The sequence below is a fragment of the Fusarium graminearum genome, chromosome 4 (genome assembly GCF_000240135.3).
Source record: "Fusarium graminearum PH-1 chromosome 4, whole genome shotgun sequence".
Taxonomy (NCBI): Eukaryota; Fungi; Ascomycota; class Sordariomycetes; order Hypocreales; family Nectriaceae; genus Fusarium; species Fusarium graminearum.
Genome location: NC_026477.1, coordinates 4,854,453 through 4,879,629, shown reverse-complemented (window position 1 = coordinate 4,879,629; position 25,177 = coordinate 4,854,453). Strand labels below are relative to the sequence as shown.

The following is a 25,177-nucleotide window of genomic DNA, read 5'->3' as shown; positions in this document are numbered from 1 at the left end:
ATTCACATGCCGGCCCGGCAACTCCGTTACGAGTGACTGATACTGACACACGGGCGAATACTAAACTAGCATATTAGGCAATTCCCCTCTCACCATCTTCCCATCTCGGTGTTTGTGCCTCTTTTTTCCTTCCCATCCTACTCTTCCAGTGACTATTCGAATCCTCATATCATGATCCTCACAGCTCCAAGCTTGGAATTACCCCTCTGTGGAGTTCCTACAATGACCAAAGCTCAACGACTACCGTCATCCCGCTACGGAAGCCCAGTCACGATCCAATCATACGCTTTATATTAATATCGAATGGAGCCTCTAGTTAGAATCGTCCAGGAACCTTGATGTAACGGAGATGATCCAGACTCAACAATCCAAGCAATCGTGATCTGTCAATCGTGGGACCCGTTGCCCCTCCAAAGAGGACCAAAAGCTCCAGTCGCATGACGCAACGAGAGAAATTCAGGACAACCGTCGTTGAGTGCTTTTTGATACTAGACCTTGCAGCTCTACAAAAATTCTCCGATGTGAAATTTTACAGATGCATATGAAAGATAGCCTATAATTACGTGCGACAAGTTGGCAATCTCAAAAAGACCTCAAATTTTTAAACAGTCAAATGCTCAGTATGCTGGTTCACCCAACACAGAACGAAAATAAATGGAAATAAATTGCAAGATATCCCTAATCTCATACCAATTGTCTCTATCCAAGAAAATGTTTGCCAATGACTCCTTGAACCCCCAGTTTCTCGTACATGCCTCCCAAAATAGGCCATTATCACAAACGCCAGATATGTGTTGTTGGGAGAGATTCGTCGCCCAAGCATTGTTCGCATACAAAGTAGCTCGGATCATACGTATCTCTACTCCTCAGATGGAGCGCCCATCCCCGAGAAGGGACACACTCCTCCAGCTGACGCGCCATTGGGATGAGGAATTCGTGAGGGCGGCAATTGATCCGAAGCTTCGTCGTCAGAAGCAGAACCACTGTTGTCGCCGATAATGCGCTTTCCATGTAGGTAGCCTTCGCGCTCGATCTCGATATCTGAGTCGCCAACCTCGAATTCCGAGCCATCCCTGACGTGCCATTTAGCCATAAGATCATTTTGGATCCATATGACCTTGTTGAGTGCCTTGACGAGGGCTGTCTTGCGCTGAATGTGTAAACGAGGATGCGAGAGGATGGCTTCAGTCATAATGTCCTGTATGAAGCCAAGGCAGACGCCGAGGTGGACATATTCGATGTGAAGAGGGTGCTTGCGACCAAGGCCAACGTGCATCATTCTACTCATGTTAGTCACTGTTCGCTTGTTACCCATGGACGATAACTACATACCCGACCTTGTCCAGATACTCCCAGAACTCCATCTTGCTTGGATCCGAACAAAGCTTCATCAGATAAGCCCGCAGGAACATCTTTCTGTGCAGAATCTGAGGACTGTTCTCGTCGGGCACCTCATCGAGAGGGCCTTCGAAGGAGGTACTGCGTGTGGTGAAAGCACGAGCGGTGATGTCGTATTGGAGAAGTTTCTTGTAGACGATGTTAACGACGGCGGGGATAAGAGCCTTGACGTATTTGGCGCCGGTAATGAGAGCTTCGATGTCGCCTGGGAAGACAAGTTGTCAGTTTGAATCCATAATGATGTCGCGGTTATGTGATGTTTGGGTACGTACGGCTGGAAAAGTCGAGGAATGAGTGTAAGTACTGAACACGAGCTTCTAAATTGGTGTAGAGATCCTCGCGATCAATGTGCTTCATAGGTCGTGAATTCATCTTAGCTGTAGCTGAGATAGTTGCAATCGAGGCGAGTCTATTTTTCGTTCAATTATTGGAGTGATTGCTGTGGCTCTGAAGTCGTGATCCTGCTGGAGTGAAATCGCCGGTTATTGTTTGCGGTGCAAATGGAAGATGGTATAAGACGTCGATGATGGGAGGTCAGTCAAAAGGCACAAGTCAATAAAAAGTCCAGTATGCGTAAAATATAACTTCTATGAGTTCAGTGCAACAAGTCGATAAGCAGATCAAGTATAAAAAAGCCCAAGACATGAGGAGACAGCCAGGACACGGTATTTATTCGCTTTGTGCTTCATGCATCCTTCTACCCCTCAGTCCCTGGTCCATGACAAGTGTTTTTTGTTTTTTTTTTCATTTCCCTCTCTCATCATACGCGTTCTCATGACATGAGAGATCTTCCCCGAGTCTCGCCTTGCTCCGCTATGTTTTGTATCGGTAGCTGAGTTGATCGATCACGCCAGGTCAATAAATCAGCCCATGGGCTGATGGTGGGGCCGTTCCAGGGTCTGTGATGCTATTAGGAGGAAGCTCCCAGCCGGACGCGCCCGAGATGAGATGGGATGAACATTGGTGGACAACGCAGAACTACATGTATTCGTTGGTGATTCGTAAGAAAGAATCAAGCTAAGAGCTATCTATGAGCAGCAAGTCAAACGGTTTGTCGCTTAAATGGTTAGCATCATGTCGTCTCGAGTGACAGACAGAAGTGGATTGAAACAGCGGCTTGTGGGGAATAATCATCCACTCCATTAGCAAGGAAATCGGTCTATTGTGATTGGTGCGAGCTTCTATACTTGGTACTGGATGTAAGAGACGGCGAAATGCGATATTCAGCCTGCAGGATGATTACTAACTGAGTAAGGTAATTACATTTTCCAAGAAGCCGTTGTGCAACTGACCTTGTGCTAACATTCTTCCATAATATCACTGAACATCCAGCAGACTATAAGGTTACAGTTCCCAATGTTGAGCCAATGGATTGATCGAATGCGTTTTCTTTCCAAGCTGAGTTCAGTTATACTGAACAGTAGGCTGTTCCAAAACAACAGCACAGAGAAGAACAATACACCTTGTAATTTTAGCTTTAGAAGTCATTTATTAAAATTAATAGAAATGGTCAGCAGCAACCATTATGACACTCCAGCCATGTTTATTCGTAGAAACCATGTGTGAAGCTTTACTTCAGGGTAGCCACTGATCCGGGACCTTACAGCCTGAGGCATTCACATATCCGAATGTTACCCGCAATCTATTTCAGACAAATCCCAATTCCTCTTCGGCTCAACCACCTCCAACAACCGGGCTTCCGCCGACAATCAGCCATCGCGAAGTGCCGTCCATTCAGATCCGATCCAGACCAGTCCACTCCGGCGCCGCCTTCAAGGGTCCCGCTCCGCTTACTCCAGCTCCGCCCACCGAGTTGAGCCCCGAGCTCCGCCGCCGCCTTTGCAGGCTCAGGCCCGGCACAGGTCTGACCTGACTGCTTTCTAGCCATGTCCGACTCACCTCCCCCATCGCCATCCTCACACGCGACGGCTCACGCGTACGCAAGCAATGGGCTCGAGATGCTGCAAGCCGCCAGCGATGCGGCGCATGCCATCATTGACAGTCCCCAGAACTTGCAGCATGCCGCCCTAGCTGCTGCCGAGGTTGTTGGCCACCAGCAACAGCAGCAGCAGCAGCAGCAGCAGCAGCAGCAGCATCAACATCAGCATCAATCAATGGATCAATCTACCCAAGAAGCTCTCCCTCACACGTCCGAATTATCGCCACAACTTATGCCTGGAAATGGAGCTGTTATGCGCGATCCCACCATCAACCCCAAGTTGACTCGTCTTCGACGTGCTTGTGATATGTGCAGTATGCGCAAGGTCAAATGTGACGATAGCAACATCCCATGTCGACCATGCCGAGAGCTTGGTGTAGACTGCACATTCAATCGAGAGACAAAGCGTCGAGGACCACCCAACAAGCATGCTGAAGCTGCAAAGGCCGCCAAGCGGACCCGGCCGGATATTCCTGCTGCAGCGGCAGCAGCAGCAGTGTTTGAGTCCTTGTCTCCTTCGCCCCAGACTGCGGCCAAGACGTTGATGAACATTTCGACCGAGGGCGCTCTGGATGCTGAAGCTATTGCACCCATGCCAGTCTTGGAACTCCTCGTGGACGACTTCTTCACTTACATCCACCCACTTGCGCCCTTCCCTCATGAGCCAACATTCCGTCAGTCTTTCGCAAACCGTGAAGACCGTACCAAGCCCGAGTTTCTCGGCCTGTTGGCCAGCATGATCTGTTCCCTTGTTGCATCCTTTCCCAGAAGTGCGAGAGAGCATCTCAAGGCCCAGCACAGCACTCACCTGTTCCCTCGAGCTATCGTCATGGTTGAAAAGTGCCGTGAGATTGCTTTGTTGACACGTGGGAGCAAATGGCAACTCAAACAGCCCAAAACACTCGATGACGCTGCGACTAGCTACTTTTTAGGGCTCGCTTCGGGGTACACTCATCAGTGGAACGCCTCAGGTCACTTCATGGCTGAGACCCTGACCCTCCTCCGTGAGCTGGGTTTCAACCGGCCTAAGCACCCCGGCGATCTACCAACCTTTGGCAATGATAACTGTTCGCCAGATCCTCTGCCTTTCAACCATGTCAAGGACCAGATTGGGAAGCGCATTTTCTACTGCCTGCTTCTAGGCGTGCGGTACGTATTGAGTATAATTGTTTTGAGCCAAACTAACATCTTTTAGATCCTTCTCACAGCTTGGTGCATCGTCTGCGGATATGGTCATTGCCCCATCTACACCTAGTCTGCCCTATCCCTCGTATCCTGAAAATGTTGATGATATCTGTGTTCTTGCCAACGAAGTCATTCACCAACAGGATGGCAGTGTTACTCTATTAACCGGATTTCGCTTTGCTATTGACATCTACACTACCATGAACGGAATTGTTAGTCTCGAACTCGCCTACGGTATGAGCACCCTGCCCTGGGCCGATCAGCGAATCCTTCTTAGGGACGGCTTGCTTGCTGCCAAGAGTATCACCGACAACCTGCCACCTGAGCTACAGCTCGGAGATCACGGTATGGAGGCAAATGCACTGGCTAGCTTCGACGACTCTGGTATGCAATATGCGCCTCCCGCTTGGCCCAACAGCCAGCCAGCCCACGACCTGCGCAATGTAATCAAGAACCAGCCTGTGCGGCGTCGACATCTTCAGTATGAGATACAAAAAGCCAACATTTTTGTTTCACAACTCGCCACCCGTTCATACTTTGTCGAGTTGTATTTTGACCTCCGAGACGTTCACCTAACGGAGCAGGAACAGCAGGACAACAACCCGATCGATGGCCAATCAGAGGAGGAGAAGGCAGCTCAAGATGCCGACGAGAAGGAGATTCACGATTTCATGTCGGCAGAGCGTGAGCTTATTGTGCAGAATCTGCTCACCGTCTTGGGATCTATTTCACAGCGAAATATGGAGCCCAACGGCGCATCACTCATTAACAAAATCCGTCAAGTGGCGTCAACACTTCTCAATGACGCACCGGAGCGTAAGGGACCATTTGCGGTCAAATCGGAAGAGGCACTGTCGCAATTGATCAACATCTTGGTCAAGCTGGAAAAGACAGGCCCCGGCGACGGAGCAGGCATCGATACACAGGATCCATCGCAGATGACATCACAGGATGAGGAGGAGGAACTACGACACTGGGCGGATCTACGAGATTACCAGATAAGATTTGCAATGCAGGGGGGTTTTGCTGGGAATCTGTAACGAAAAAGCTGGGCGGCGATCATGACTAGTTGAACGATCTGTTACATGTAGCACTGTCGGGGATGAAAAAAGAAGACCAGAAGCTAATGGGAGGTAGTATTCCTGTATGATATCGAGGCGTTGGTGTGGGTGACCCTTATACTTATACTTCTCATAGATCTCTGGGGTTATCGTCCATGTTGGCGATGTTCGGCGAATTAGCAACTTAATAAAGATGATGGGATAGGCCTGGCACAAGCTACTAATGCAATCCCACAATGCACTCATGTCGCGTTCGTCAGCCATTGGCAATACAATTTACTAACACCTTTTCTTCTTTATAGATCAACCTCTCGATATCCTCATCTTTCGTCGTATACTCTTCATCGTCCTGGCCATAAGAAACTTTTGGTTCGATGGTTCAGCCGTCCCTATCACTATCCCGAGATTTGCCTATACAACTGTCCCGCCTGGCATCGGCCCTTCCAACTCAGCCAGCTGAAGGTTGGACCGAGCATCATGTGCCGGTATACTGCGGTCGGAACCTGGTGTCAAACGTGGAATACTATCTACTATGGCCAGTTCGTATAACCTTGTTGGAATGTCTGCTGCCAGTTCAACGGGCGAACTCGATGTGCTCAGCGTCGTAACCGTTGAGACTGAATTTCTTCCATGCTCCAAGTTCATATTAAACCTTGCCATTGGGTCTGGTGATAGCATTGCTTTGATCTCTTTGTCCTTGTAATTTCTTGCCTTGAGTCTTGTGCGTACGGCCGGTTTTCCGTGACTGTCTTGGTGCGTCGTGTCTGCACCGTGGTTCACTAGCATCTTCAGAATCATTCGCCTTTCCCTGCTTAATTTCCCTTTGCCTACGACATAAGTGGCCATCAATGGCATCTCATTTGCAGCTGAGGCGATATTTACATTCGCGCCCTCCTGCAACAAAAGCCTTACCATGTCCACGTTTCCTTTTTCACATGCTTGATACAGAGCTGTTGTCCCATAGGCGTCGTTTGAATCAATATCTAACGAGAAGCCTGGTGCTGCAGAAGGCGAACGGTGAATGGGCTTCTTTATCTCTTCGAGCAGTGACGCCATCGTCCTTTCGTTATCACATCGGAGGCGTGTTTCCTCTGGCATCTCGTACATTGATTGATCCAGCGATTGGTAATAGTACCAGAAGAGCTGTGTCGTTTGAGTGTTGTACCGCCACTAGTAAAGGCGTGTCTCCATTTGCGTCCCGAGTTGTATGGGGTATTGTGAGCATCAGCTGATGGATAACCTCTGGCTGGATATGCATATCCTCAGCTGCCATGTGAAGTGGTGTAAGGTTGGCCAAATACTCCTCAGGTATGTAAAGATGCCCTTGTCTCTTCCCGACTTGGAAATTGTGTTGGCGGCACCACTCGATGGTATTGTCAAGTGTGTTGGGTTCCATGGTAGGGTCGTATTTTAGTTTGGCGACCAAGGCCTTCTTGAAAGCCCTTAAAGGGACGTTATCGTCTGAACGCTCGTATTGTTTAGCTACTGCGATGTGTTGGTCATGTATCTAAGAAATGGGCTCGCATTGCTGACCATACTGGTTCGCCTAGCGCAACGTTCTAAAGAACTTCATGACTCTGCCTTGTTTGTCCTACATGGCTTTTGTGGCCATGTTTCAGCCATTATGCGGAGGACCTGCAATAAGACCAGGCTGCTTAAGAGAAATAAGCACAAAAGACTACCTTTCTTCTTTCCTGATCTCACCTTGCCTCATGATCAGAAACGTTATTTCTCAAGTCACTGTCTACCTACACATCAAACACAATAACTGTACTCTTTATCGAGAACGATGTCAGCGAGCGATGAAGGAAGACCATCCAGCCTCAGACAGAAATTGGATGCGTTTCTCGAGAAACAGATCCATGAGCGTGACGAGTTCTGCAACGCTTTAGGTGGGTGGCTAGTACCTAGGATCTTGCCAAAATGTCACCTTCTGTACTAACACATTGTAGCTGGCGTATCAGACATAGATCTACGAAAGGGGACTGATGCTCTTTGTATCGAACTCCCTTCACTAGGCCGTTCTCAAGTCGAGCGAGCCGCCGAAGTCGCAAAGCATGGAAACTACTACTATCGCCTGTCTAAAGGAACGATCAACAGCAATTCTTTTGTTGTCGATCTTACACCAGATGAGAAAAGCAATCTCATATCAGAAAGAGAGCGACTCTTTAGTCAAAGGGGGATGCTTAGCATCATCTGCACCGTATCACTCGCTGCCTTACTCTAGGGTCATGTCCAATCGTCCATCGATGCCATGAGCCTCTTTGTCGAGACCGTTGGTATTAACATCGAAAGCCAAGACGAGACGCAAGGAAACGGCGCCGACAAAATTTCTCAATAGAAACTTGGAGCCATGAATGCGATTCCCTTCCTCACGGCTGCATTCCCTGGCACTGTCCTATCACTACCTGTCAATTACTGCCTCGGGCGACGAGGAGCGCTTGGCCTTTCGGCGCTTCTCATTATTGCAAGCTCAATTGGATCTGGTTTTGCGCATACATGGCAGCAGATTCTTGGTGCCAGAGTTGTTGGAGGAATAGGTAAGTAAACAACCGATACCCACCAGTCAGCCACTGACATTATGAAGCTATGGGTATTAAGGCAGTCAGTGCCCCCATCCTCGCCTCTGAGACAGCTGTCGGATATTGGAGAGGCTCTACGATACTGGCCTGGCAGCTTTGGTAAACCTTCCTTGCTCCATTCTCTACCGATGGCTGACACTTTAATGAAGGGTCACTTGTGGCATTATGATAGGCTTTGTTGCAAACTTCATTATTGCCGCTGCTACCAACACTCTAGACGGACAACCTATGCAGAGCCTAATCCACACGGCGGGAGATACCACGCTCTCCAATGGATTGCTGCGGTTCCCGCTATCCCGTCTCTCTTGCTTTTCATTGCTGTCTGCTATTGCTACGAGAGTCCTCGTTTCTACATGCGGCCTGATTCACCTAATTACGACCTTGATCGCGCCTTCAAGATTCTACTACAAGTCCGAAAGACAAGAGCAAGTCTAGCAGTATGACCTTTGCCATATCGGTACTAACATCCTCACAGCTCCAGGCTACGCGTGATCTGTTTCTGATATGGTGGTCTACTCAAAACGAGGAGGGACGAGCTATTCGTGCCGAACCACAAACTAGCCATGGCAACGGCACTGTTCACCCGAACGATCCAAACGAGGCAAATGATGATGGTTCTGGTATTAGAAGAACTCAGAGATCTGGCTTGACATATTCATCGCTCATTCTGGTTGTACTGCAGCTCTCAGAAGATCAGTTCAAGCCCTTGTTCACCAGACGGCGGCTGAAGAATGCCCTGTGGAGTAGCTGTACTGTCGCTCTTGCACAACAACTCTGTGGAAGTAAGTTGTTATTTTGGCGTTATCCAATGTAGCTAACATGTATTCATAGTCAACGTGTTCACATTCTACTCAAGTAGGGCACATAATCGTCTCCTTGGACATTGCTGACAACCTGCCAGATGGAATCTTCAGCGACTGGGGCGTCAAAACAAGCATGGGCTACAGCTTTGGCTTTGGTATGTGTACTATTACTACTTGATACTAGCATTGACTTACAGAGGTAGGCTGTGTCAACTTTCTCTTTGGATTGCTGGTCATGAGGTACGTTGTCACATACTGATGTAGTCACTCGCAGATCTAACTTGACAACAGGTCCATTGACATTATCGGGCGACGGCGCTGGCTACTGTCAACGCTGCCTGTCATGAGTCTCTTTCTTATGGCAGCAACGGTCGCATATGCGGTAGGACCCCAGGACTCCACGGGAGACCAGCCCAAGCCTGTAGCAAATACTCCGGCTGCAATCGTCGGTATCATCTTTATGTAGTGTTCGCTGCTGCGTACAGTCCGGGTCTGGGACCTATCCCGTTTACACTGGCATCTGAGAGGTATGCCATTCATACTCGATCCCTTGTTTCGTAACGACTAATATGCTGTAGCTTTCCCTTGAAGCACCGAGAGGCCGTATGCCATACCGCCACCTACCTAATAACAATGGCAAGTCACTGACATTTGCTAGGGCGCGTCGGTCGCAATCTCTATCAACCTCTTTTTCGCGGGCCTTTTAACTATCCTCCTCCCCAGAATCAATGCACACTTCAAGATGGTCGGCACACTGGGATTCTTTGCAGGTCTCAACATTGTTGCCTTTGTTCTCATCTTCCTCTTTGTTGAAGAGACTGAACAACTCACTCTTGAAGAACTGGACAAGGTGTTTGATAATCCCAAGCGTCAGTTTGTAAAGGAGCGAATTGCCAAGCGTGTTCCGTTTGTTTCCCAACAGAATGAGCTGGACAGAGATGGCGAGGGACACGATAGCTATGATGTATTTCCGCTTGAGAATCGGGAGACGAGGGTCTGAAAGGGAGGACTGAGTTGTGTATTGCTTGGCTGGCTTGGCTATGGTGCTCAACTTGAGGTGTTATTGTATGTTCTTCTTGTCGGCACGTCATCTGATACTAGATATCAAGGTTAATCTTCTGGGCATAGATACTATATAGACTACCTAGTGGGTAGCAGAAAGGTTGGCCTCCTAAGTCTTAGGATATAAAAATAAGTGGTCTAAGAAGCTTAGTCTAGGAGCCATAATATGTCCTAATGATTTTTATCTCTTATGCTCCCAGCGGTCAATTTTTCTGATACCCTGAGGACTACTACCTACCTGTTAGGTTGGTTCGACTTAAAGCCAACACTGACATCGAGATAAATCCGTATGTTTGTCCGAGCTTTCTTTTCATAGCGAGTTGTCTAACGATATCCAGCGGCACTAGAAGGGGGTAACTTACTCGGATCGATTGACGTGCCAGGTACATATGATTGAATATCTACTAGTCTAGATATCTGTGCTTTCAAACATCCCTTTGTAAAACTTGTTAAATGGATGGTCAACAAAGCACATGCTTAGCATCATTACCAGTTACTTTCCATGAATCTTTGTTGCAGGGCAACGGAAAAGTCAGGAATCCATCAACAACAAGGTCGCCCTTGGGCTAGTCAGAATATGATACGCACACCGGCGTACTAAGAAACCCAGGATGGCAGGATGATATAGGTTATCTCGTGGGCAAATAATCTTGACGTTAACTCTGTCGATTTTAATTCTAAACAACAATGGCCACTGCACGTGGGTCACTAAGAGAGATGAAGTGATGCTGTCTCACGATCTTCGCTCTAATGGAAGGCAATCGTCCCCAACGAGGCCTAATTCTTCAATACCACCACTGATGATCCTGTCTGTGACCACCGAGATCTTCCGACTGTTCGTTCTCCACAAGTCACCTGGTGCCTTCCCGACACTGAAAGGAGATCTTGATCTTGGACAGAGATGGAGACTTGAGCAGTCGCGGTTCAATTTCTTGACAGGCACGCTTCCGCCCAGATTAGATAGATCCAAGGTTGCCCAACAAAATGATTTCTTCCAAAGCTGGGCACCCGATGGGTTTCTATGAGTCACCAAGTAAGTATCCACGCCACTTGTTGAAACCCATCTGATTTCATTATCATCTGTTCTTCCTCATGACTCTCCATCGTCAAATATTACGTCTATAATTCTTGAACACTGTCTGATCAGGCTCATCGTTAAAGTTTAGCTGCCTAGCGTGTCTAAATCCCAACAATATTCAGTATATACGACTAGGTAGGTAAGTAAGTACCTACTAGATTAGTAGTGACCTTCTTTCTTTTTATCCGAAAGAGCAACATTTACATTATAAAGCCTAGTGGAAAGAGGTAAGCACGCAAGTACTATCTAGGTAGGTACCTCAGTAGTTGTAGATTCTTCGAATGTTGATCGGTCAGGGCTTTCTCCCATGACAACCCGACCTCATTGTGTCTGTGGGAAACTATCGGTATATACTTTTCAACTACGTTCATGCCCTGCTTTGTATGAATCTTGATGCAGAGCAACCGAGGGGATTATTTTCTTTAAAGTCGTAGCAACCACCAAAACAAAAGTATGACTCTTTATGCAGGGCAACTGAGGGCGTTATTGTCTTTAAAGTTGAACCCACCACCAAATACTATTCAACTAGGTTTTTAAGCAGGCAGAATAGAGTTACTCTTTCAGGTATAAAAGGAAGACGACCTCCCATGCCACACCAATCTCTCCTTTACGTTCACACAAACATTAACCAGCTAATCACATCTGTCAACAATCACTATCTAGTTTGTTCATTACCATACTGTCCAAAGCACCGGTAAGTACAGCCAGCCAATCACATCTGTCAACAACCACGAGTTCTTTTTATTGACTTTCCAAAGCACCATTAAGCACAACCATGCCTTGCCGCAGCTCCCTCCGTTTGAAGGCCAAAGCGCCCAAGGATAGCTCAGACTGTTTACGCACCTTGTCGCAGACCAAACAGGAGAACAGAGTCACCAAGCTCAAATCACCCAAAACACTGAGCAAGAAGCAGGTGAAGGCGACACAAAAGGTAGCCACGTGTCTGGCCGACCTTTTAGAGCACGACATTTTAGAGCACGACCTCGACCACGAACACGAAAAGTTGGCAAAGGCCCTGGCAGAAGCGCAGGCTATCTTCCCCGCGTTACCCAGTCACTTAGAACCTCCCCGCCCTCTTAGCGAACTCACACCGAGCGAGCATCTTGACTACGTGGAGACACTCACGCAACGTCGCGATGAAATGGCCGCCAGCATCCGCCAGAGGGATGCATTGAATGGCCTGATCGAAAGGTATAACTCGAAGCGCCGCCTCGACAGTTTACAGTTGGCTACTTCTGAATGAAGACCAGGACTGCTAGTACCTACCTGAGACATCACACTAAGTGATTGACGAAGAGCTTTCTGACGAATTCAACGAATAATATATATATATATATATATATATTTAAAGAAAAAACAAAAGAAAAAAAGAAAGAAAGAATTGAGGAAAAGAAGGAAGAAATGGCCAGTAGACCTTAGCGTGGGAGTGGTCGCTGGCACATTTGTTGGGTAGATGGCCAATAAAGCACATGCTAATATTATCATTACTAAAATTGCGTCTTCTCGCCGTGCTTTCTATGAATCTTTGTTGTGCAGGTTTACGGGAAAAAATATCCGTGAAACTACCTAGCAAAATGTGAAGTGAATGAACCTTACAAGAAGATAGAGACAAAAAACATACAACACCGGGGATTCGCTGGTCGTCACCGACCCAACTACTAATCCAGCGCTTCGCAGCTTGACTGTGGGAGAGCGGACGGGATCCCGTATTTTCTGCGAGCTGTGGTCGTATGTGACAACTTGTTCAAGATAGTTGCAATATCAAAGATTTGTTACGTCTAATTTAAGTTTGGAGATTCCAAAACTTATCTGAAGCTAATGGGGTTGATGAGGCTCTGTGTGGGTGGCGTCCATGGTTGGTTTCAACTCTACCTATCACATGGTATTATCTAAGTTAAAAAGACAAGGAACTTCCCGCGCTCACTATTTGCTATTAAGTTCAGAACAACTTCAAGACAGACCAACTTCTATGAATGGTTAGTAAAGAATTTGATAGATTCAATCAACACCCATATCCATGGCGCGATGCATGGGATGGGCTATCTTGGGGTGGGTATGTACACTGATCCCGCTCTGTCCACGCAAGATTTGGACGACATCTGGACACGATAAAATCAAAAGAAGATCAATTTCATGTATTCCTTCATCGATGGGAAATAATATCTCTTGTACAGACAAGGCACGGTTGACATCTTGTCAAAACAACTGTCAAAGATCACGTAAGCCGAGCATCTTGAATAACCAATTCATAAAGTCTTACTCCGTCAGCGCGTCACTTGCTTAGTAGCTTTCCTCGATCCGGAGGACAAGGAGGAACTGACGTCCCGTCCTCCCCGTCATTCCCCACTCCAGCAGGCAGTCGATCCAGCTTGGTCACGAGTGCTCTTTGGTTACCCCAAAGTTAAACACATTTCCTATTGCTACGTTGCAGATCATCCAATGTTCCTTCCTCCTACTGCAATGCAACCAATCACTTTCCCCAATCATTCGAGTAAATACGAGGAGGTGCATCCCAAAGGAATGAGGATCGTCAGGATCCATTTGGGGTCCAGAAGCTGCATAGATCAATATCATTCAAAAAATTCATAACAAGCCAAGTCTCCTGCCCTATCCCGTCCTATCGTCGCGCCATCTTCTCGTATCAATTTCTCACTGCTTCAAAAATGCACTGCCTTCTTCTCCTGACCGCTGCGTCTCTCGCTGCGGCTCACGTTCCTTCAGTCAGCGTGCCCGCATGTCCCAAATACGGCACCATCAAGTTTTCCAAATCTGTTCCCGACGGTGATCCTTTCCCGCGTACCGAAGTCGACCTCTGCTACACAGACACCGCTTTGTCCCTACAATTCACGGCCTTTGACGAGAAATACTTCTACTTTAACGAATCCCAAGGAACCAACGACGATATCTGGGCTTACGAAGTCGTTGAGGCGTTCATCTACAAAGGAACCGACGATCCGCAGACCTATCTCGAGTACGAAATCAACCCCAACAACGTAACCTACCAAGCCTTTGTCTACAATCCCTCCAAGGTTCGAGCCGAGGGCGCTCCGTTCGACCATTTCTTCATCTCAGACCCTGAAGGCGATGGATTCACGGCAGAGACACAACTAAACAAGCGGGCGAAAAAGTGGGTGAGCAAGGCACAGATCCCGCTGGGTCTGTTCAACGTCGATCCGGGATGTGCATGGGGTACAAAGTGGAGGATGAATTTCTTTCGCACGGTTACGAGCCCCAAGATGTTTCCTGACCAAGACCTTGGTGGCTGGAGCTCACCAGATAAAGCCAGCTTCCACATTACGAAGTTCTTTGGTCATGTCAACTTTGTGTAGTTGGAGGAGTAATACGAGAGGAGGTTACCTGAATATCGAAATTGATTCAATTCCAATCGCTTGTGCATCCAAATGAAGTATATGTAGTTAGTTGGTGGTCTGCAAAGACTATCACTCCACTGGACCAAGATCTTTGGGTCCCTCAGGGTATCAGAAAAATTGACCGCTAGGAACAAAAGAGACAAAATTATTAGGCCAGCTTATACTAATTAGACTAGGCTTCTTAGACTACTTATTTTTATATCCTAAGATTCGAGAGGCCAACTTTTCTGCTACTCACTACCTAGGGTCGTCACCGTCAGGGTAGCTTTACGATGTTTGATTGGCTCGTTGAGCATTTTACTCCCCACTTCGTCTATTCCCTGTTTCCGTCAAGCCTGTATCTGTTTCGTCAACAAATCATTGCCAACGAATCGTCATCATAAGTTATGCCGCGCAAGGGTAACCGCAAGGTGCGATCCGGTTGTTTGACATGTAAAGCTCGAAAAGTGAAATGTGATGAAGGAAAGCCTACATGCCAGCGATGCGTTATCGGCGGGCGGGTATGTCAGGGGCTTGGGTTTTCCGATCAAACAAGATCGTCTCAACTTCAACTTGTACAGCCACGAAATCACGTACTCGGAGATACAGCCAGAAGCGAGTCGAGAACCATAGAGTTCTTCTGCAAAGTTGTCGCACCGACTCTGTCTGGACCTATCGACCCCTACTTTTGGACTCATATTGTCCTCCAGTTCTCAGAGGTCGAACCTGCTGTTAGGCACTCTGTCATGACTATTAGTTCTCTATTTGAGAATCGCCGAAACCCCGATAAATCCTCGGCACTCGCTATACAGAGAAACGTTGTTGCTCTGAAGCATTACAACGCAGCTATTCGCGAACTCCAAAGCCCCAAGAGCCCGGATCTGATATTGACCTTGTTAACATGCCTCCTCTTTGTCTGCATCGAGGTTCTGCACTCCAACAGCGATGTCGCTATTCGACATTGCTATCATGGAATCAACCTACTCGGCACTTCAGATCCACCGGAGTGGGCCACACGCTTCCTTATGCCCGTATTCCGAAGACTCAGTCTCTTGCCCTTTTACTTTGGAGATTCGCAACCTTTGGCCAATTGCCCTGCTTTGACGCAGCCGAGTCCGACAATCACTTCGTCTTTTTCATCCCATTTCGAAGCGCAGGTTTCAATCGACGCCATTTACAATCTGACCATACAGTTATTTCGACAAACCGGGGAGTTCCGATTGGGAAAGATGAGATATCAACCAGGCCCACCAGAAATACTTGCCGAACAAAACAAGATTCATCAATATCTAGCCCAATGGAAGTCGGCATTCGAAAGATTCGAATCTGAAACTTCGGTCGACATCAGTTCAGCGATTAAAATCTCGCGAATATGGCCATTCCAGCTGTTCCACGTCTGCACCGTCCTGTCGACTGTGATCTTTACAACGGAGGAAACGGATTACGACGACTTCATTCCTAATTTCAAAGGAATGGTCAAAGGTGCTGCCGAAATCGCGGGATTGAGAACCCGACCAATGAGGTCCGAGTTCCATTTCGAAATGGGCTTTGCGCCGTTCCTTTTCTTTGTGGCCATAAAATGTCGAGATTTTGAAACAAGAATGGCGGGTCTTCGGTTGATGAGCGTGCTCTGCGCAGCCCAAGAGAGTCTTTGGAATAGCCATACGTTGCAAGTTGTTGCACAGCGGATTATTGATCTCGAGCATGGTGTCACGGCTGGAGAACACTCAGCGCAGTATAATTCCTTGCCTGCCGACGATGTTAGAGTTCGACATTTTGTCGTTGGCCCAGTAAAGTCTGGACCCGACGGCTTGATTGGTAGAGAAATATCCTTCTATATGCCAACGAAAGATGGCATAAACATTAAGCGTGAAATCTTCTCCATGAAGAGGTTGAATGAACCTCTAGAACTCGAAGGCTCCCCGGGAGTTTTCACTGTCGACCTCACTACAGAAACGTTACCGATGAGATAAAGGACTAGCCTCGCATTGTCTTAGATATTCTTGTTCCTTTCTCGGCACCACCTCCCGGAATAGGTGCGAGATGGATGAATGATGGTCACGTCGAACGCGCGTGCCATCGTAATCCAAACAGGCCAGATTTTGACACACGAAACGCCGAATTTATTGTGTTTGCTGTTAGTCTAAAGACATTCATGAATCATATCATTACCCTCCAACTCCTGATACACGTTTCTGCAGATGCGTTTCTTGCGACGCGTGCTATCCTAATCCGTGGTCACACCACCGCCAGCCCTGGCCATCAGCAAATGCCTGATTTACTGGAAATCGTTGGGCCAGCACTTCTCCTTAGGCCAAAGCTTCGCATCGTGCGTCTCAGCGTGCACCTCAAGCTGGAGCTTGTTCGTGTTAACGATCTCCTTGCGGCAGTTTTGGCACTGGGCGCGTTAGTCAAGGATCGTCACTCATACAGAAATCACATACGATAGAGGTGGGCTTAGGAGGCTTGACAGGGAGGCCGTTGGCCTTCACGGGAGCACGAGTTCCAGCGGCATCAGCCCGCTTGCTGCATTTCACGTCAACACGATACTCGAAGATAGCCAGGACTGGGATTCTAGGCTTACTGCTCCTTGTTTCTTCTGTCCTTCTTGCTGATAGGCTGTACTTGTCATTAGCATGTGCGAAAAATGCATTGGTAAGACGTAACGACAGCCAACGATGATAAAGTTTGAAGCGGTCTGTAACGTACCATTTTGAGAGTTTGGGTCGGGTTGAGGGAGAAAGTTTGAAGTGGTGATCAAGACGTAGGGTAGGAGATTTAATGACGGTAGAAAAAGTCGAGAAGTTTGCTTGAATAAATATTCAGGGTCCTGCGGTGGGGAAGTTATCGTGAAAGAGAGAAAAAAGGGAAAAAATCTCCAGGCGCAGTGGGGTGGATTGGCGGGAACCCGCGCCCATTAAAACTGCATTAGTCATCTCGGCAAAAGAGTCTAGATCACTCGATAAGCGACTCACACAATCGTTATCGCATGTTCTTGATAACCTCATTTCTAGACAAACATTTAAGATTTATTTGATGCTTGTGCCGATCTTCACAAAACTACCTATAAATCTATGATAGACATTCCGAGTAGTACTGGGAAAGAACATCTATCTCCGAGTTATTCCTGGTCGAACACCCATCTGGCAATATTCTGTCAATCGCCACCATGGATACTATCAACTCAGAACCAAGAGCTTACCAATTCAAAGTTTCTCGAGTGCTTTCAAGTACCTGAACTGGGTGAATCAAGAAATAGAATCTAGCCAAACCATTATACCCTTCGCATAGAGACCTGTGATAATCCCAACTCCTTTACCCTTGACAACAGTCGAGCTTGACGGGTATTCCGTATCAACATAGAGGTTCTTCAGACCCTCGCTGTCACTCCATTCAGCGGCCCAAGATGTTGCCTCGACCGTCTCACAATATTCCCTAGCCTTGGTACTCGCACGTTCGTACTCAATGGGATCGTTGCAGATACGTCGCGAGTGTGTAAACTTTACCAAAGAAGGCATATGCGCATGCCCCGCAATCATTAACTTGTCACCATACCCAGAGAGGTTATCCGGGAGAAAAGGTAACAAGATTTTGGAATTGTACTTTAACATCGTGGGGTCGGGCGTGTCAAAGAAATATACGGCTGCTCGGGAGGAAGACGCCACTGCAACGGTAGAACTGTTGAGTATCTCGATACCATTTGCAAATGGAACCCTGGCGACGACTTTGGCTTCGACTTTTGATTCTTTGAGGGAAACATGGACAACTGTGCCAGTAGGCGTACCAAGATAAGTCTCGAGGTTGCTAATCAGAACCGACTGCCGCTTGGTTATATAATGGTCGTTACTAACGTAGAACTCATGGTCATTGATGATTTCGATCGAGTTGGGCCCGTGAAGGAGGGGGTGCTCTATCGTCTGGATATAACGAGCCGTCAAGGAATCAATATCCAAATTGAACATTTCGATCCGGGGTCCTGCTTGGGCATGGTTCGTAACGAAGAGATTCGAAGTGTGCTGGTCAAAGGCTAGGCCTAGAGAATGGAAATCATTTCCATTTGGAAACCCAGCAAGGGCAATTGGCTTGAGAGATTCTTCGCCTGTTGTCTCGTAGTCGTATGCCCAAAGGTTTGCATTTTCGGTAACATTACCAGCAAAGACACCCTTTGACAGTTAGTAACAGCTAACAGGATGATGGGTACCAGAAAGTTTGGCCTCTAAGCTTTAGAATACAAAAACAAACAACCCGAAGGCCGCTAAGTAGCATAAGCTGACCTAATAATTTCGTCTATTGGGTATGCTTCTAGCCGCCGATCTTTCTGACACCATGGTGATAGGATCTACGCACCATGACTGTATTGTGCCGTTCACGGCCACCGTCGCAAGCAAGGATCGCAAGATGGTACTTTTCGACGAGTAAGACATCCTCGCAGCTTCTGATACGGTCTGAAAACTTGACTTCATGAACGCCAATGTTATTGATCTTAGTCAACCGCGCGGGTGCATTCATGTAGAACGTCTTCAACAGGTTGATTCTTTCGAATATAAAGGAAGCAAAGAGCCCAAGGGCCAAAACCGTCTGAATTCAATTAGCTTCTTGTCAATGGCAATGTGAATGGATAGTGGGTAGCAGAGGAGTCGGCCTCGGGTAATTTCAGGCTACAAAAATCAACAGCCTGAAGCCAGGTCTCAATGTCATAAGCTGTTCTACTATTTTCGTCTCTTATGCTCCCAGCAGCCACCCTATCTAACAACCTGAAGGATTCTTACTTACGAAAATGGACTTCGACGACATATTTGGGTATGATTGGAGATTGACGAAAGGAGGGGGAATGTGATATTGAGCCAGGTTGCTGCTTACGCCGCCCCAATTATTTGCAACACATGTATTACTTCGCAAGTCCGGACGAGCCGGTCGATTGATATTCCGATTGGAAGCCAATAGGTACAGTGTCAAAAGTATGCTGATGAAGATAAGTACGTCAATTAATTCGTTACTACTAGTCTCTCAACATCCTTCCGACATATATGTGACAATCTCCCCAAACGCGCTTGATGCACTAGACGACAGATTGAACCCTTAAGCAACGCTAGTTCTCTCGTGATTCTTCTCAGGGTGGCCAGATGGCAACACATCGGCAATGGTCTCGTCAGTGCCCTGAAGATCTTCCTCGGTGCTCACGTGGTCTTTGATCTTGAGGAGGATGACTGGCGCAGCAATGACAAGAGAGACCGAAAGAAGAACCCAGTTGCTGATGAACTCGGATCGGTACGAGATCTTCTTTGCGTCAAGATGGTTGACGACACAGGCACCAACAGATTGGATACCCTTGTAGAAGCCGACGTAGTTGGCAGATCGTCGACCAGAGTTGGACAGGGCTCCCATAAACCTGTTTTGTTAGTTTGAGAATCTCTTGGAGATGTAAAGGGATGAACGTACCAGTAAATGGTGGCTTGCCAAGCAGCATCGTAGAAACCGTAAAAGATGTACAGGAACATTGGTCCAGCGTAACCAGAGTCTGTCCAGTCGCCTGGGACAAAACCTGAATCTGGAGAGACAGTCTCGCGGGTGTAAGTCTTCTCGAAAGCGTATCCGCCACCCCAAATAACAAAGGTCAAGACAAATAGAGCAGCCCACGCAGCCTTGGCACGAGTAGTACGCTTGACTCTCTCGATATCAAGGAGATAACCCCAGATGACTGCAGCAATGATCTGAGCCAACCAGTACAGCAAACCATTGAGCGCCTTTGTTCGGGTGTTGAAGTAAGCGCCGTTGACAGAGTTCTGTTGGTAGACGTAGAACCAGTTGGAGGAGAAGAACATGGGGAAGAGAAGGACAACAAAAGGCTCGAAACGAAGAGTTTCCCAGAGACCCCAAAGCTCACTCTGCCAGGTTGGGTTCTTCATGAGAATGACGCGGGAGCCGTCCTTGCGGATGATATCGCCGGCATTGCAAAGGGTAAGAGCGAGAAGAGCACCAAAGAACATGAGGACAATAAACCCAATGTACGTTCCATCGCTGACGGTCTTGTTTTCCTTGATGTTGATGTTTTCACCGAGGGGAATCTAAAGCAAGTCAGTATGAGTAGAGGGGGAACGGGGATAAGATAACCCACCAAACTGCCAACAACAGCACCCATATTGAAGATACCCCAGAACCAAGCGAAGTACATTCCCTTCTGGTTCTCGTGGGGGTACGAGATCATGATGGTACCTTGCGCAGTCCAAAGCACAGCAGCACATAGACCAAGCCAGACACCGGCAAAGATATTGAAGCCAGGGACGTGCTTGTGAACAGAAACAAGAAGACTAATGGCGTACAAACCGTAACCCACACCGCCGAAGCTCAGACAGGCCTTGATACCGAGCTTGTTGACAAAAGTACCACCAAAGATACCAACGACGGCGAAAGTACCGTAGAGGGCGGTGTTCATGTTGTCAGCCAAAGTGGGATCAGTCTTGCCACCTCCACCGAGACCACCAAGAGCGTTGAACATGCCGGGACACATGAAACAAACGAAAGCGACCATTCCAAGCTGGATACGCGGCGAAGCATACCAGGGAAGAGTCTTGCCAAAGAGATGGAGTCGTCGGTACATCCAACCGCGTGGAAGGTCGACGTCGGTCTGAGCATCGTGATAGTCTGCATCAGTCGAGATGCCGCCCTTTGCAGGCGCGGTAGCTGGATCTTGAGACATTGTTTTTGTCTTTGCCTTTGACGATGGAAGCCAATGATTGATGACTGACTGAAGAAGGCGGACGTTGGGGTAACGTGGGCGGGCGTTTGACTTTGTTTTAAAGCCGTTGACAAGGCGGAGGTGGAGAAGGTAAGGGGCGAGTAGAAGGGAGTGAATAAATAAATAAATAAATGCACAGCTTCTAATTTAATCAATTTGGGGGCACGAGACCAGTAATCTTCCCCAAAATAGATGGGAAGGAGTAAGGACGGGAGGGGAGATGAGACGCTGGGCCTAGTCTAGCACACAGGCTGCATGTAGCACAGCACAGCACAGCAACAACCTACAGCAACACACAAGACAAGACAGTAAGTAACATAAACGCTATCAGTGCGACGTTACTTCCCCCCGTCATTTCCATCCCCCATCCCCCTCCCTCGTCCACTCATTAATTATCGGGATGGGTCTAGCCTTAGCTTATCGCGGGCCAAGGATCACTGATAGCCTAGGCAGCCCAAGCTTAGCTCTATCTCTAGCCTGATAGGGCACCTTTGCAGTGCGCCTGGGTCAGAACCTGCCGATCTTGACTCCCATCAGCACCGACCTTCCGATAAAGCAGTAGTCAATCAGATCAGTCCAACTTTAGCGTCGACAAGACCTTCGTGACACCTCAAGATGCAACACTCTGCGGCTGCAATCCGGCCATTTATCACCAATTGACTAGTTCCGAGAGTGATAACGGCTGTTGGTGCTACGTTGATCTCTTGTCCCGTGAAGCTATTCGCATGTTATGTCTTGAGCTTGTCTCTAGTGTAACCAGCCTTGGACCCTTCTAATCTCTGTCCGCATTTGTCTGGTTACATCAAACAAGCAAACCTCCCCCCCGCATGGATGCTCACACCAAGAAAATGTCACCAGCAAACAACTCGGCTGTCAGTTCTTGACCTCTGCATCGTTACTCAACGACGGATCTCATATGAAACCCTTTAATCTGGCACTGTATCACGACGTTGCCTTTGACGGGAGTCACCCTTTCGGACGGCCAAGGACTCTAGGATTGTCAGCTGCCAGGATCTCCATCGTTGCTTACTTCTTGCTGAGCTAATGTTTCAGTCAGTCAGCATGATACGAGCCCTCGCATTTCAGCTCTCTGCAGTACATGCCCCTCAACAGTGGAAGGATCGTCCGCATCCATGTCGATGCCCTGATGCAGTTGCCAGTCCTCAGGGTAGTCAGTACCGGCAACCTCCAAAAACAGCCATGTGCGACATGTGCTTTCTGCTACTATCACAATATTGAAGCAGTCGAATTCCGGACACGAGCTCAAAAGCATGGAAAAACTGGCAGTTCAATTATGAGACGAACGAGTGGTCCAGGTTACGCAACGTGAGACTAGACCCTAAACTCATTCATTCTTGGGAAACAGTCTTACCAAAACGGCTAGAAGGTAGGTAAAAACTCCGATTATCTACAGAATTCCTCTGCTATCCGCGACAACCCGTCGGTGACTTGCTCGATCGAACTGACGTCTACCCATTCTTCCTTGGAGTGCAGCCCTTCACCTCGCGGTCCCCAAAGAAGAGGGACAATGCCTTCTTGGGAGAGAAGCGCGCAATCAGTCCAGAACAAAGCACCAGCAACAGTGGCCTCTATTCCAAGCACCTCACCCACAATGCCAGAGACAAGTTGAGTAAAAGGATGGTCGATTGGTGTCATCTGAGGAGGCCGACTAAAGACGATTTTCGCTTCTGCTTTGAAGTTGGGGATCTCTTTGGTGACTTTCCCAATGAGGTCATGGAACTCTTGCTCAACAACGTCGTCACTCTCTCCAGTAACGGTGCGACGTTCGGCAATGATTGTGCATTGCGCTGGATATGATGCCGCCTCTTCCCCTCCCGAGATGATCGATGCATGGGCAGTACCCGTCCCAAGAGTCCCATCACCAGGACCATCTTGCAGCTTCTTCGCGTATTGCCCGAATTCGACCAGAAAGTGACCCGCGTTGACAATGGCATCAATGCCCAGATCTGCTCGCGAACCATGAGCCGCCAGTCCGTGTACCTTTATCTCGACATGACAGTATCCCTTATGGGCGTGGTTAATCTCGAGATTCGTCGGCTCCGATACAATCGCAGCATCCGCTCTCCATCCAGCTCGGAGGACGTCTTCGGTCCCCTTGCTCAAGCTCTCTTCGTCAGCAACAGCAGCGAGGATCACGTCGCCGCGCAAACGGAGCTTCTTAGCATTAGCCAAGGCAATCATGGCCGCTGCAACCCCGGACTTCATGTCAGCAGCACCGCGACCATACAAGCGCCCATCGATAATATTTCCACTGAGCGGATCGTCAGTATAGCCCATCAATGTTACCGTATCTATGTGCCCATTGAACATAAGGCTCTTTCCGCTGCCCGAACCGCGAGCGACACCAACAACAGAAGGACGACCTTTGCTATACTCAATCCAGTGAGTCTCTATATCGCGATGCTCAAGCCAAGACACTATGTATCGAGCAATAGCTGTTTCGCCTGGTCCAGGAGTAGATCCCAAGTCGGGACTTGCTGAATTGATCTGAACAAGAGTCTGAGTGAGCGCCACAGGATCGTCATTCGAGACGCTGTAGGGGATATCATAATCTCGGCTCCGTTCCGTGCAAAACAGAACAATCGTTGATTTTTCATTCAATCCCAGCTTGCTCTTGTCGGTAGGCGTCAAACGCCTCAGCGCAGCCAAAGTCGAACCACCGCAAGGCCCAGCATCAATACCCTGCGATTGAAGATACTGGACGGACTGGTACGCCTCATAGTCAGACACGGTCAAACTTGCATCGACACCGTGTTTCAAGAGCTCCCACGCGATAGTTGAAGGTGCGCCGCAATTGAGACCAGCCATGATAGTACCGGTCGTTGGAATCTCGGTCAGCTCACCCCTTTTCAGACTCTTCCATAGACATGCAGCTGTGTCAGGTTCGACTGTTACAATTGAAGTAGATGCACCCTTTCTATTGAAGTGGGAAACAACGGATTGCGCGAATGAGCCGACACCGACGGGAGCGATAACCAAGTCAGCATTGGTTGAACCCAATTGGCTATCGACCTCTCGCATCATGGTCCCATATCCATCAACAATCCACTGCAGTACCGTTAGATGTCCAGTACCGTTGAATGTTCGGTATTGTTAGTTGCTGGGGAGTGACTGACCTGAGGAACAGATTGGTAGTCACCGAAAGCAGTGTCTTGAACCATAATCCCTCGTCCATTCTCGGAAGCAACCTTGGCGTCAATCATAGCATCCTCATACCGACCTTTAGATACAACAACAATTGCACCTTCGGACTCAATCAGTTTGACAGTAGAGTGATGCATAGAAGCTGGTACATGGATCTCTGTTGTGATGCCGAGAATTGAGCCCATGCGTGCCACAGCGCGACCATGGTTTCCCTCGGTCGCTGCGTACAACATCAACTGTTGTGACTGGGCTGCTTGTCTAACAGTCTCGATATCTGAGTCGAGAGGCGATCCCAACTTCTCCGTGATCGAGCGGAAAGCACCCCAAGAGGCACCGAGGATCTTGAACGCAGGAAGACCGAAGCGACTTGTCTCATCTTTGACATAGACTGCGCCAACTCCTAGTTCCCTTGCAAGATCCTCAAGCTTCACAAGGGGGGTTGGCTCATAATTGGGAAGGCCTCGGTGGAACCGATCTATATCTTCTGAAGAAGATACAGAGGGAGGAGACACCCAAGACTTGGATTCGGGATTGAAGTGTACGGGTCGACGAGAAGCCATCGATAGGTAGGACTCTGTATTGAGGATGATGCAGAATGTCTGAGGTGAGACTGGTGTCAAGGGTCAATTGTGCCTGTGGTGGACTCTCGACACGATGTTCAAACAGAGAGTTGTAAGAGGTAACAGTTTGTTTTTAGCAGTACCACTTTCGAGAATTATTGCCATATTTATAGCTGAATAAATTATTGTGAACATGTTACTGCGCCTTCTGGCTACAATTTACACAACCCCACTGAAGCTAGCGCAAAGGTGTTGACG

The 25,177-nt window shown here is 48.1% G+C and overlaps 11 protein-coding genes and 1 non-coding gene across 12 annotated transcripts; 5 read left to right on the top strand and 7 right to left on the bottom strand.

Moving 5' to 3' along the window:
• Positions 1–672: 672 nt before the first annotated feature.
• On the bottom strand, positions 673–1,770 carry FGSG_07925 (uncharacterized protein; the record flags this gene model as incomplete). Its single annotated transcript, XM_011329461.1, has 3 exons — positions 673–1,280; positions 1,333–1,603; positions 1,671–1,770. 3 exons carry the CDS (start codon positions 1,768–1,770, stop codon positions 860–862), a joined length of 792 nt encoding a protein of 263 aa, XP_011327763.1. The 3' UTR covers positions 673–859.
• A 1,514-nt stretch (positions 1,771–3,284) lies between these two features.
• On the top strand, positions 3,285–5,562 carry FGSG_07924 (uncharacterized protein; the record flags this gene model as incomplete). The annotated part of the gene is made up of 2 exons (XM_011329460.1): positions 3,285–4,486; positions 4,533–5,562. 2 exons carry the CDS (start codon positions 3,285–3,287, stop codon positions 5,560–5,562), a joined length of 2,232 nt encoding a protein of 743 aa, XP_011327762.1.
• A 432-nt stretch (positions 5,563–5,994) lies between these two features.
• On the bottom strand, positions 5,995–7,119 carry FGSG_13248 (uncharacterized protein; the record flags this gene model as incomplete). Its single annotated transcript, XM_011329459.1, has 3 exons — positions 5,995–6,726; positions 6,749–7,090; positions 7,117–7,119. The coding sequence occupies 3 exons, from the start codon at positions 7,117–7,119 to the stop codon at positions 5,995–5,997; spliced, it is 1,077 nt and encodes a 358-aa protein (XP_011327761.1).
• A 253-nt stretch (positions 7,120–7,372) lies between these two features.
• Positions 7,373–9,968, top strand: FGSG_07923 (uncharacterized protein; the record flags this gene model as incomplete). Its single annotated transcript, XM_011329458.1, has 10 exons — positions 7,373–7,475; positions 7,536–7,786; positions 7,925–8,123; positions 8,338–8,594; positions 8,641–8,947; positions 9,022–9,123; positions 9,153–9,167; positions 9,435–9,495; positions 9,547–9,571; positions 9,627–9,968. 10 exons carry the CDS (start codon positions 7,373–7,375, stop codon positions 9,966–9,968), a joined length of 1,662 nt encoding a protein of 553 aa, XP_011327760.1.
• Positions 9,969–11,883: 1,915 nt separating this feature from the next.
• Positions 11,884–12,561, top strand: FGSG_07922 (uncharacterized protein; the record flags this gene model as incomplete). Its single annotated transcript, XM_011329457.1, has 2 exons — positions 11,884–12,299; positions 12,480–12,561. The coding sequence occupies 2 exons, from the start codon at positions 11,884–11,886 to the stop codon at positions 12,559–12,561; spliced, it is 498 nt and encodes a 165-aa protein (XP_011327759.1).
• Positions 12,562–12,722: 161 nt separating this feature from the next.
• FGSG_20043 lies at positions 12,723–12,838 on the bottom strand. Its single transcript, XR_893044.1, has one exon. It is a non-coding gene; the product is annotated as a 5S ribosomal RNA (ribosomal RNA).
• Positions 12,839–13,771: 933 nt separating this feature from the next.
• FGSG_07921 (uncharacterized protein) lies at positions 13,772–14,468 on the top strand (the record flags this gene model as incomplete). The annotated part of the gene is made up of 1 exon (XM_011329456.1): positions 13,772–14,468. One exon carries the CDS (start codon positions 13,772–13,774, stop codon positions 14,435–14,437), a length of 666 nt encoding a protein of 221 aa, XP_011327758.1. The 3' UTR covers positions 14,438–14,468.
• A 571-nt stretch (positions 14,469–15,039) lies between these two features.
• On the top strand, positions 15,040–16,431 carry FGSG_07920 (uncharacterized protein; the record flags this gene model as incomplete). Its single annotated transcript, XM_011329455.1, has 1 exon — positions 15,040–16,431. Exon 1 carries the CDS (start codon positions 15,205–15,207, stop codon positions 16,429–16,431), a length of 1,227 nt encoding a protein of 408 aa, XP_011327757.1. The 5' UTR covers positions 15,040–15,204.
• A 127-nt stretch (positions 16,432–16,558) lies between these two features.
• On the bottom strand, positions 16,559–17,292 carry FGSG_07919 (uncharacterized protein). Its single transcript, XM_011329454.1, has 4 exons — positions 17,168–17,292; positions 17,043–17,077; positions 16,903–16,984; positions 16,559–16,856 (listed from the first exon to the last, which is right to left on the bottom strand). The coding sequence occupies exons 1-4, from the start codon at positions 17,168–17,170 to the stop codon at positions 16,737–16,739; spliced, it is 240 nt and encodes a 79-aa protein (XP_011327756.1). The 5' UTR covers positions 17,171–17,292; the 3' UTR covers positions 16,559–16,736.
• Positions 17,293–17,706: 414 nt separating this feature from the next.
• On the bottom strand, positions 17,707–19,252 carry FGSG_07918 (uncharacterized protein; the record flags this gene model as incomplete). The annotated part of the gene is made up of 3 exons (XM_011329453.1): positions 17,707–18,621; positions 18,806–19,036; positions 19,232–19,252. The coding sequence occupies 3 exons, from the start codon at positions 19,250–19,252 to the stop codon at positions 17,707–17,709; spliced, it is 1,167 nt and encodes a 388-aa protein (XP_011327755.1).
• A 173-nt stretch (positions 19,253–19,425) lies between these two features.
• Positions 19,426–21,209, bottom strand: FGSG_07917 (uncharacterized protein). The gene is made up of 3 exons (XM_011329452.1): positions 20,574–21,209; positions 19,898–20,523; positions 19,426–19,847 (listed from the first exon to the last, which is right to left on the bottom strand). The coding sequence occupies exons 1-3, from the start codon at positions 21,153–21,155 to the stop codon at positions 19,538–19,540; spliced, it is 1,518 nt and encodes a 505-aa protein (XP_011327754.1). The 5' UTR covers positions 21,156–21,209; the 3' UTR covers positions 19,426–19,537.
• Positions 21,210–21,760: 551 nt separating this feature from the next.
• On the bottom strand, positions 21,761–24,919 carry FGSG_07916 (uncharacterized protein; the record flags this gene model as incomplete). Its single annotated transcript, XM_011329451.1, has 6 exons — positions 21,761–21,911; positions 22,225–22,235; positions 22,294–22,474; positions 22,567–22,574; positions 22,662–24,263; positions 24,332–24,919. The coding sequence occupies 6 exons, from the start codon at positions 24,917–24,919 to the stop codon at positions 21,761–21,763; spliced, it is 2,541 nt and encodes an 846-aa protein (XP_011327753.1).
• Between the last annotated feature and the right edge of the window lie 258 nt (positions 24,920–25,177).